This window comes from Schistocerca cancellata, chromosome 9 (assembly GCF_023864275.1).
Source record: "Schistocerca cancellata isolate TAMUIC-IGC-003103 chromosome 9, iqSchCanc2.1, whole genome shotgun sequence".
Classification (NCBI taxonomy): Eukaryota; Metazoa; Arthropoda; class Insecta; order Orthoptera; family Acrididae; genus Schistocerca; species Schistocerca cancellata.
In genome coordinates this window covers 346342251-346354462 of record NC_064634.1, presented here as the reverse complement: position 1 = coordinate 346354462, position 12212 = coordinate 346342251, and the positions used below count along the sequence as shown (strand labels likewise).

The window sequence follows — 12212 nt, the reverse complement described above, 5'->3', positions numbered from 1 at the left end:
AGGGAAAATCAGAGGAAACGCAGGATGAGGAAGAAGAAGAATTCAACATCTGGAGGACATGAAAGATGGAAGGAGATACAACAGACTGAAGGAAGAAGCTGAAGACATGGAACAGTGGAATCAGAAATTCTCCGTACGAAGACATGGACCTGGCATTAGGCAGAATACTACATAATAATAATACAATATACTGATTGCTGTGTAGTTAATTATCAAACAAATTCAATGCTCATCTCTCTATCTGTTTTGTAAATCCCACAATATAAGGTTATTCATAAGCTCCAGTAGATTTCGGAAGACAACTGCATGAAAATTGCAAGACATACAGAAAAATCATGCATATCAATGGATGGACCATCTCTCCAAGTTTTGATTTGTTATTCACATTGTGGCATAGTTGCAAAGTGCATCACTAAAGGGCAGGCATGTCAGAAAATGGTGTGTAATGGAGTGGTGCATGCATTTTGTCTTGAAGAATCAGTTAAGATGGCGGACAGTGCAGTGTATCGTATTGAGAACACTCTTGTGATGATCGGAAAAATGGCAGAAGAAGGAGGATATATGAAGAAGGAAATGAAGAACAATTTACTAGAGGCGGTGAGTGAAATAAGAAAATGTTTAGAATCTTTGAAAAACGAAAGAAAAGCAAATAAGGTGGAGACTAGGAATCCTACAAGAGAGGTTAGGAACATCCAACAAGAGACGAGCGCGGGAGAAGACAGCTGCACTGGTGGACAACTAGCGACATCTATTGGAGAAACTCAGGAAACAGCTCATAGCGTACAGTGGCCTGCTGGGCACGTAGCGACATCTATTGGCGAAACACAGGAAACAGCACATAGCGGACAGTGGACTGCTAGTCACCTAGCGACATCTATTGGCGAAACGCAGGAAACAGCACATAGAAGACAGAGACAGACAGAAGAGACACCTACGGGATCTGAGAAGAACTTCAACGGAGACATCGGTGTGGGTAGCTTTCTGGAAAAAGCAAAAAAAGATGGAAATAAGACGGAAATGGGAGAACTGAGGCATAAAGTGGAGGAGATAACTTTTTTCCTAAAAAACCAACTAGGGATATTAATACAAGTGCAAATAAAGAAAACTCTAGAAAAGGAAAGCCACCTAGACGCAGAGAAAACCAAAACTGATGGAAACAACATACAAACTAAATACAACAACAAAGTTAAACCAGAGGGAACGACAATATACAGAAATCCTCTGCTCCAGCAACAAAATCAGTTACAAGTCCAAATAAATGCACATGAGCAACATAATAAAACTCGAAATCAGGTTAATGAACTAGAGGAACCGACTTGGAGTACTGTGGCATGGAGGAGCTGGTACAGAAGAAACCAGATTAATTACAAAACCATAATGGGTATCAAAAAAGATGAAGCAATGCAAGCAGCAGACACAACAGCATGGCTATACTTCGGTAACTTAAAGAGAACCACCACAACTGCTACAGTAGTGAAATACCTTAACAAGAACAGAATACTGGGACAACTAGAATGTGAAGAACTGCGCACACTGGGCAACAAAAAAGCTTTCAAAGTAGGCATTCCGTTTGAAAAGCTACAAATCACACAAGAACCAGAATTCTGGCCAGAAAACATAAAAGTACGTTGATTTTGTTTCCCAAGACAATCAATGGAAAAGGGAGCAGAGCTCAACTAAACTAAGAAAAAAACCAGAAGAGCAAGAAATAAAAGCAGTCTTGTGGAATACAGAGGGAGTAAAAAGTGCTCTTAACCTAACACAACAGACATTCTGCAAAACTCGGACCTTGCAATTCTAACAGTAACCTTCCTGATAGACAGCTGGCAACATAAAGATTTCTATAATTATCACCTAATGGCAAAGAAGGGAGAAAGAGGACGACCCATGGGAGGAATATCTATCCTACTGAAACCCTAGATGACGCCCACCAAAAAAATCGTAAAACAAGAAAATAGTATGTTAATAGAAGCGGCAAACATAAATATAATTGCAGCCTATTTTAAACCGCACACAAATGCTGTAGAAATAATTGACAAAATAGTCACACTCATCAAACAATGCGACAGCAAACCCACCATTATTGCAGGCGATCTCAACTGCAGAATAGACACAGAAAACTATAAAACAAAACTAGTCGTTGAAACCCTAGAAGAAGGTGGTTTCACCTTACTTAATGATAGACAGATACCTACATACATATGCCACAATGGGAAGAGCACCATTGATATCACATTAACAAGAGGAGACATAGAAGGAAGTATTCAACCAATATGGCATGACTCCATTACTCCTATACGAAAGCACATTCCAATGAAGATAAAAATAAATATCATCACGTCACCGCCAGCAAGAAAGACCCACCAAATCACACAAAGAAAAACTGATATAGAAAAATTAACAAACGAGCAAGAACAATTAACAGAAATAGAAACTTTCATAGAGGAGGGAGACCTTGAAAAAGCAACAGACCAAATAGAAGACGTCCTAAAAAATTCAGTGATACAAACAATCCCCAAAACAAGGACGGCCAAAAGATGGTTCGATGCTGAATGCTACAGCAAAAGGAACACTGTTCTAAGAATCCTCCACAGACTAAGAAACCAGCATGACGAGGAAACATACAATCTGTACGCAGAAGAGAGGAGAATCTACAAAAAACTAATAGAAGAGAAGAAAAAAGAATACATAGAAAGTGAGGCAAAAAGAGAAGCGGATGAAGCAGAGAAAGACCCATATATAGCAGCAAGACCAAGAAAAATGGCTCATACACCAAATATAGACCTGAAGGAATGGGAAGACCACTTCAGTAAGATACTGAACAAACGAGGACTCAAAACACCCCCAAAGAAAGAGAAACAACATCAAACTAAGGAAAAAGACAATACATGGGAACCCCTAAATGAAGATGATGTGAAAGAAGTAATAAAAGCACTGAAGAACAAGAAAGCAGCAGGACCTGATAATATATATAATGAACATATAAAAGATGCAAAAGAGGCCCTCCAACACATATGGACCAAACTGTTTAACAAATGCCTGGAACTTGGAAGAATTCCGCCACAATGGAGACACTCGACAATAAAAGTTCTCTACAAAGGTAGAGGAGACCCAATGGACCCAAACAAGAACAGAGGCATAGTCCTGGAAAATACTCAATTCAAGATGTTTTCAAAGATAATAACAAAAAAATCCAAGCCTCTGTGGACATTCATCTCCCAGAACGACAAATGGGTTTCAGATCTGGAAGATCAACACTTACGGCAGTCAGGCTTCTTCTAAACAACATCGATGATGCGCTACAAAAGAAACAAATGTTCTACACAGTGTTCATAGACTTTACCAAAGCCTTTGACCTATTGGAAAGAGAACTCATAGTCCGAAAACTGGAAAACACAATGGGAGAAGATAGCGTATGGGCAAGAATAATCAAATCAATCCTCGAATACAACTTAATTACAATATCAGACAACCTCTCTTTTTCGAACCCCATTCTGCAATCGAACGGAGTCTTACAGGGTGACCCAATGAGCCCTTTGTTGTACATTCTTGCCACTGAAGAAGTACTCCGAATTGGAGAAAATGAAGAAGATGTGTATGTATATGCATACGCTGATGACATAGCCGTAGGTTCAACAGATATACAGAAGCTGCAGAGAATCATTGAGAAAATAGACAGATGGTGCAGTGAACACAATTTACACATAAACATAACAAAGACAGAAATGGTAATTTTCAGAAAAGGAGGCAAAACACCCAAGAATGCGGAAATCAGTATCGGAGGACAAAAAATAAAAATCTCATCAGACTTTAAATACCTAGGAGTGACATTGCAACCAACAGCCAAATGCTTCACAAAACATACAACAGAACGTGCAGCCCAAGCAATAATAGCAATACAGGACATCAAAAACATCCGCCTACTCAGTCTAGAAACAGCCATGAAATTATTCAACGCAAAAATCTTGCCAATCCTGGCCTATGGGATGGAGGTTATATGGGACCACCTGACAGAAAAAAATCTAGAAACACTAGAAAAGGTAAAATCGACCTATCTAAAAAGAGCACTAGGTCTCTCAAAGACAACAAGATCTAGACTAGTGTACCTGCTAACGAGAGAGACATTCCTAATTGAAGACATCAGACTTCGATATATGATGCCACACACCAGGGCTTCCAGAAAGCAACTGAAGATCATGGAGGACAAACAAGAAAAAATATGGCCGGTGTTTTATGGCACCGAAGCAATGACGAACCGCTCATGGACAGCACCAAACATCGAACAGCAACATGTCGTAACTAGACTTTCTATTCACGGCTTTCATCATCTAATCTGCAAGAACAAAACTTATCACGACCCAACCACAACATGTGTATGTGAACTGTGTAACGAAGCCTGTGAACGATATCACGTAGAACTGTGCAGTAAAAGAGTGAAATCGATAAATGAATATGTAAAAATGTAAAATGTAAATGTAAAATGTTAAGCAAAGTAACTGTATATGGCTATTTGGCTGCAATTTTATTAAATAATTTTGTCTTCTTGAAGTTGTTAAACATGAATCAGTTGTGATAAATCAGTGGTGATTTTGTACCAAATGTCAGGTAAAATCTCCACGAAACAAAACAAGGAGGCCATAGGAGCTGCTTGTTTCAGATATTTCCATACACTTTTGTCTTACGGAATCATCTTTTGGGGCAATCAGCCCTTGGCAAAACAAGTTTTTATTGCTCAGAAGAGAGCTATACGTATCATGAGTGGTGTGCAACCAAGGCATTCATGCAGGAATCTGTTTAGGAAACTACAGGTATTTACAATTATATCTCAGTACATATATCCTTTGTATGTTTCATTAATAAAAACCACTCTCTCTTCAAAACCAATAGTGAATAAAATGGTCACAATACAAGGTCAAAAAGGACATTCATAGTAACCAGTCAAACTATACCCTTGTACAGGAAGGAGTCAATTATACAAGCATCAAAATTTACAGTGCTCTACCCAGTGTCATCAAAAGTCTTGTTCCTGAAACACCAAAGTTCAAGAGCAAACTGAAGGAATACCTAATACAAAAATCATTCTATTCAGTTTGTGAATTTTTTAGTGCATGGGAGCAAGTTTTTATTATACAACCGAGTTAGCCACGCAATGTAAGCATAAATGTAAATTATTTGTTGCTGTAATGTTATATTTTTGCTCAAATAATTTGATATTGTTAATCTGAATGCGTACACAAAAGTGTTAATTCTGATGTATCTAATATGTTTTTATTCCTTCTAGTGTGCCATGTTGTTACTATGAGTCTTGTCATGAATTAACCATATTGTGTGCTACTGTATTGTTAACATTGTAAAAATACTGACTCGTTCCATATCCTTGCAACTCCATTGCTATCAGGAGCTATGGAACTTGCAAGTGTGTGTGTGTGTGTGTGTGTGTGTGTGTGTGTGTGTGTGTGTGTGTGGTTTGTTTATTTGTTTGTTTATGTGTGTGTGTGTCTGTTTGCATGTGCAAATGCACATGCATGGTGCTAAGAAGAGTTGGAAATCTGGATTATACTGTCAAATGACACAAAGTAGATAGCTATTCAGTGCTTAGAAATGTGTAACAGAAAGCAGTGTACATTAGCTATTGAGCTCTCTGGTTCTTCTAGTAGAAAGCATAAACATTCACTCACAGAGCCAAACAGACAGACAAATGCGCATAATTGCCTCTGCAGCAGCACGTGCTTGGGTGTCTGTGTGGTAGTGTATGTGATTGTTTGTATTTTCAATGAGAAAAAGGGCCAGGGAGCTAAAAGACAAGAGAACATTGTTTTCTATTACAGGTGTCTATGCATCCCATATTGATCTGCTATAAGTGAATGGTGCCTTTCCCTTCTTTTATTAGTTGTTCCATCTTAGAATTTCCATTATTGCTATACAACATAGCTAGAGTAGAATATTAGGGAGGGAGGGAGCAAAAGAGAGAGAGAGAGAGAGAGAGAGAGAGAGAGAGAGAGAGAAGTGAAAAACAAAGTATGATGTCAGGACAGAAGAGCATTGGGGGCAAAGGTGGAAAACTGTGGGAGGCAAAGACAAAGACAAAAGAGTAAAAAGGAGTCCTGTACGATTGATCTAGCAGCAATTTAGCCTGTGGGCCTACATAATTCAGAACTAGAGGGTGTGCTGGAGGGAAAACTCTGACCTGTGTGGTCCAGATGGAATGATGTTGTTTATGTGGATTAGAGAGTGGTGCTTTGTGTGAGGACGTAGGAGGTTAGAGGGTTACCAGTGGCACAGTATTTTGAAGCTGCTGCTCAAGTAATTGTCATTGTGGTGTGCAGCATGCTTAGCAAGCATGTGTTTGAATTTGTGTGGCCAAACTCATTTTTTGTCAATCAACATTCATATAGGTAGGCAGCTGGTTAGTTGTAAGGTCTTGTAACAGTTACGTGCAGGATGAAACTATGAGGGTTTATGGATGTAATGGGATATTCAGTAAGTCAGGTGTGTTGGTAGGAGTGTTTATAGATTGTCCTGTGCCTCATTCCAAAACATGAGATAGTGAAAGCCATGGCAAAGATTGTGTTGTGTTTGGCAAGGCATGTGTGTTAAGGATAGTACCATTTAGCAGCAGTGATGATGCCAGGATTGTGGAAAGGTATGAGGTCAGGTATCTTTTTATGGAATAACTGTCTGTAAAGGTTGTTGAAAACTTATAAATATAAGTGGATAACTCCTTTATCACACCAAGCTGCATTGGCTGCAAGTATCAAAATTACATGAGAGTGACATGGAACAGATGACAGCTGTCAAAAAGGGCGAACTCTTGTTGGTTAACAATTTTGATATCAACTAAGACTTCTATGGAAGTATGCAATATGTGGAGGTCAGTGTCCATGAAGGAACAGTAAAACAGATTTGAGAGTGTGTGTAGAAGTACTGGAGGAAAGAGCAGTTATCTGTTCATCTGTGAAGGGTTAGGATTGGATGAACTGAAGGCTTTCTTTATGTGACCAATATACAGAATAACATAAAAAAGCCATCATCCATTTTCCTATGGCAGATCCATGGATTTGTTGGCAAATTAGGCTTGAAAAAGAAGATGTAAATGAGTCAGAATGTGGTTGGTTAAGCAGATTTGGAATGAGATGATGAGCCATTGGAATAATGGGAAAGGCAGTGTTCCACATCATTGGACAGCACAGAAGTGTTATGCAAGTCAATAGATTTGTTATGGCATTACAATATGTACAAATAATTATGTAGCAGTCTGTTAGGGAGGCATGACTGTTCTTGATTTACTTTCTTTACAAAACATTATCACCTCTCAGTTATTGCAATTAATCTGTGATCAACTTTGTGCATATTTTTATTAAACACACATTCTTTTTATTTCAGAGGCCCTTAAGGGCATGGAGAAGGTAGCTGAACATATAAATGAAATGCAAAGGATACATGAAGAGTATGGAGCAATATTTGATCACTTGTTTAGGCAACATCAGAAATCATGTAAACAGGTAATAAACATCAGTACCTATAGCACTTGTGTAGTATTTCTGTGAAATTAATAAACTGCTACTTTTGTTCATAGGATGGAGTAAACCATTTACTTGCTTCTTATTAATTTACCTATCCAGTTCTAATAATATAGCTCAAACAAATAAGATGCTATTTAGAATCTTTTGATGTTCCACATCCACAGAAAATTGTTAGCACTTAGTTTTTTTATATTTATTCTCCTAAGGAGTAAATAAAATGCAGTAGAGTTACATTGCATGTGATTCCTTCAATTATCTACATGTTTGAGAACACTGGTAGTCATTTTACTCAACACTTTATTAGATCACTTCATGTTAAAAGAAACTTGTTTATTCATTTTATTTGGCCTTCAGCATTTAACACTATTTAGCCATGGACAGATGCAATAACTGTGATACAAGTCTGTCTTCTATACAGCATTTTAGTAATCACAGACACTCCATAAAATACACTTCACTTGTAATTGACTCTCTAGGAAAAATTTAAAAGAAACTTGACACATTCTACTGCACTCAGTGCTAGCTGATGTACAGCAAATGACACATGTGGCTCACTTGACACAACAAGGCATGCATTAACCATAGAAGTGTACAAAAAAGAAAGATTTGGCCCACAGAGACCACAGATATTCAACTGAATGCTTTGATTAAGCTCAACAGCTTCCTTTGGAAGTACAACATTCTACAGTGTTGCACAGGTCACCAGGCTCTTACTTTTGTTTCTTGGGCTGTGTTAATGATCTGTTTGATTCCTTCACACTCATTTTAGATTGGCTGTTAATCATTGGTTTTCCCATGATACTGGATGACTCTGGTAGATTTATGTAAATGCAGATGAAATGGTTACCAAATAATTTGTATTCTCCCTTTGTGTGTTTTATTTTTGCCTTTTATGGCATTATCTGGTGCCTATGCAGATTGTTTGTCAAGATTTCCAAATGATCCTGCTTTCTGGTCCAGATGACATCCTTTACAGGTTTTTGTATCACACCACTATTTTCCTATTTAAGTACACAGTTTTCATAAACTCCTTTTTACATAATTTGTATTTCTGAATGGTATTGTGTCTCTGATCCTATATTACATATTTGTTGTATATCATAATATATGGAAATGTGTTTGCTTCATACCAGTCTTTGTTAAATGTGAGAATTTCCACTTTATTCTTTGATGTTTACAACTTGGAATATTGTAGCTGACCTATTTCTTTATTGATGTAGTATTTGTGTTCATAAGTATTTTTACTGTCACAGAATAGAAAATGCATGCTTTTTTTATAATTTTTCTTGATCTTCCAAACTCTATTCACTAATTTGATGTGACCTTCACATAAAAAGAAATGTATAACAGAGGCATAATTTGTGACACTGAGTGACTTAGATTAGATTAGATTAGATTAGATTAATACTAGTTCCATGGATCATGAATACGACATTTCGTAATGATGTGGAACGAGTCGAATTTTCCAATACATGACATAATTAGGTTAATTTAACAACATACTTAAGTTAATATAACAACTTTATTTTTTGTGTGTTTTTTTATTTTTCTTTACTTTTTATTTTTATTTTATTTTTTTTTTTTTAAATGTTTTTTCCTTAATTTCTATCTAAAAATTCCTCTATGGAGTAGAAGGAGTTGTCATTCAGAAATTCTTTTAATTTCTTCTTAAATACTTGTTGGTTATCTGTCAGACTTTTGATACTATTTGGTAAGTGACCAAAGACTTTAGTGCCAGTATAATTCACCCCTTTCTGTGCCAAAGTTAGATTTAATCTTGAATAGTGAAGATCGTCCTTTCTCCTAGTATTGTAGTTATGCACACTGCTATTACTTTTGAATTGGGTTTGGTTGTTAATAACAAATTTCATAAGCGAGTATATATACTGAGAAGCTACTGTGAATATCCCTAGATCCTTAAATAAATGTCTGCAGGATGATCTTGGGTGGACTCCAGCTATTATTCTGATTACACACTTTTGTGCAATAAATACTTTATTCCTCAGTGATGAATTACCCCAAAATATGATGCCATATGAAAGCAATGAGTGAAAATAGGTGTAGTAAGCTAATTTACTAAGATGTTTATCACCAAAATTTGCAATGACCCTTATTGCATAAGTAGCTGAACTCAAACATTTCAGCAGATCATCAATGTGTTTCTTCCAATTTAATCTCTCATCAATGGACATACCTAAAAATTTGGAATATTCTACCTTAGCTATACGCTTCTGATTAAGGTCTATATTTATTAATGGCGTCATACCATTCACTGTACGGAACTGTATGTACTGTGTCTTATCAAAAGTCAGTGAGAGTCCGTTTACAAGGAACCACTTAGTAATTTTCTGAAAGACAGTATTGACAATTTCATCAGATAATTCTTGTTTCTTAGGTGTGATTACTATACTTGTATCATCAGCAAAGAGAACTAACTTTGCCTCTTCATGAATATAGAATGGCAAGTCATTAATATATAATAAGAACAACAAAGGACCCAAGACTGACCCTTGTGGAACCCCATTCTTGATAGTTCCCCAGTTTGAGGAATGTGCTGATCTTTGCATGTTACGAGAACTACTTATTTCAACTTTCTGCACTCTTCCAGTTAGGTACAAATTAAACCATTTGTGCACTGTCCCACTCATGCCACAATACTTGAGCTTGTCTAGCAGAATTTCATGATTTACACAATCAAAAGCCTTTGAGAGCTCACAAAAAATCCCAATGGGTGGTTTTCAGTTATTCAGATCATTCAAAATTTGACTGGTGAAAGCATATATGGCATTTTCTGTTGAAAAACCTTTCTGGAAACCAAACTGACATTTTGTTAGTACTTCATTTTTACAGATATGTGAAGCTACTCTTGAATACATTACTTTCTCAAAAATTTTGGATAAAGCTGTTAGAAGGGAGATTGGACGGTAATTGTTGACATCAGATCTATCCCCCTTTTTATGCAAAGGTATAACAATAGCATATTTCAGTCTATCAGGGAAAATGCCCTGTTCCAGAGAGCTATTACACAGGTGGCTGAGAATCTTACTTATCTGTTGAGAACAAGCTTTTAGTATTTTGCTGGAAATGCCATCAATTCCATGTGAGTTTTTGCTTTTAAGCAAGTTTATTATTTTCTTAATTTCAGAGGGAGAAGTGGGTGAGATTTCAATTGTATCAAATTGCATAGGTATGGCCTCTTCCATTAACAGCCTAGCATCTTCTAATGAACACCTGGATCCTACTATATCCACAACATTTAGAAAATGATTATTAAAAATATTTTCAACTTCTGACTTTTTGTTCGTAAAGCACATCCTAATCATAGCTAATACTTTGTTCAAGAATCATAAAAGAAGATTGTATACATGGAAGAAGCCTGGAGATACTGACAGGTTTCAGATAGATTATATAATGGTAAGACAGAGATTTAGGAACCAGGTTTTAAATTGTAAGACATTTCCAGGGGCAGATGTGGACTCTGACCACAATCTATTTATTATAAACTGTAGATTAAAACTGAATAAACTGCAAAAATGTGGGAATTTAAGGAGATGGGACCTGGATAATCTGACTAAACTAGAGTTTGTACAGAGTTTCAGGGAGAGCATAAGGGAACAATTGACAAGAATGGGGGAAAGAAATACAGTAGAAGAAGAATGGGTAGCTTTCAGGGATGAAGTGGTGAAGGCAGCAGAGGATCTAGTAGGTAAAAAGATGAGGGCTAGTAGAAATCCTTGGGTAACAGAAGAAATATTGAATTTAATTGATGAAAGGATAACATATAAAAATGCAGTAAATGAAGCAGGCAAAAAGGAATACAAACGTCTCAAAAATGAGATCGACAGGAAGTGCAAAATGGCTAAGCAGGGATGGCTAGAGGACAAATGTAAGGATGTAGATAGAGGCTTATCTCACTAGGGGCAAGATAGACACTGCCTACAGGAAAGAGACCCTTGGAGAAAAGAGAGCCACTTGTATGAATATCAAGAGCTCAGATGGAAACCCAGTTCTAAGCAAAGAAGGGAAAGCAGAAAGGTGGAAGGAGTATATAGAGGGTCTATACAAGGGCAATGTACTTGAGGACAATATTACGGAAATGGAAGAGGATGTAGATGAAGGTGAAATGGGAGATATGATACTGCGTGAAGAGTTTGACAGAGCACTGAAAGACGTGAGTCGCAACAAAGCTCCGGCAGTAGACAACATTCCATTAGAACTACTGACAGCCTTGAGAGAGCCAGTCCTGACAAAACTCTACCATCTGGTGAGCAAGATGTATGAGACAGGCGAAATACCCTCAGACTTCAAGAAGAATATAATAATTCCAATCCCAAAGAAAGCATGTGTTGACAGATGTTAAAATTGCCAAACTATCAGTTTAATAAGTCACAACTGCAAAATACTAATGCGAATTCTTTACAGACGAATGGAAAGACTAGTAGAAGCCGACCTCGGGAAAGATCAGTTTGGATTCCGTAGAAATATTGGAACACGTGAGGCAATACTGGCCCTACGACTTATCTTAGAAGCTAGATTAAGGAAAGGCAAACCTACGTTTCTAGCATTTGTAGACTTAGAGAAAGCTTTTGACAATGTTGACTGGAGTACTCTCTTTCAAATTCTGAAGGTGGCAGGGGTAAAATACAGGGAGCGAAAAGCTATTAACAATTTGTACAGATACCGGACGGC

At 37.2% G+C, this 12212-nt stretch overlaps 1 protein-coding gene across 1 annotated transcript in view; it reads left to right on the top strand.

The window, feature by feature from the left end:
- LOC126100239 (protein still life, isoforms C/SIF type 2) overlaps positions 1-12212 on the top strand; it is a 939475-nt gene that overhangs the window by 863739 nt on the left and 63524 nt on the right. Inside the window, exon 15 of the mRNA XM_049910820.1 lies at positions 7384-7502. Within this exon, the coding sequence (XP_049766777.1) occupies positions 7384-7502 (119 nt within the window). The remainder of the gene's footprint in view (positions 1-7383; positions 7503-12212) is intronic.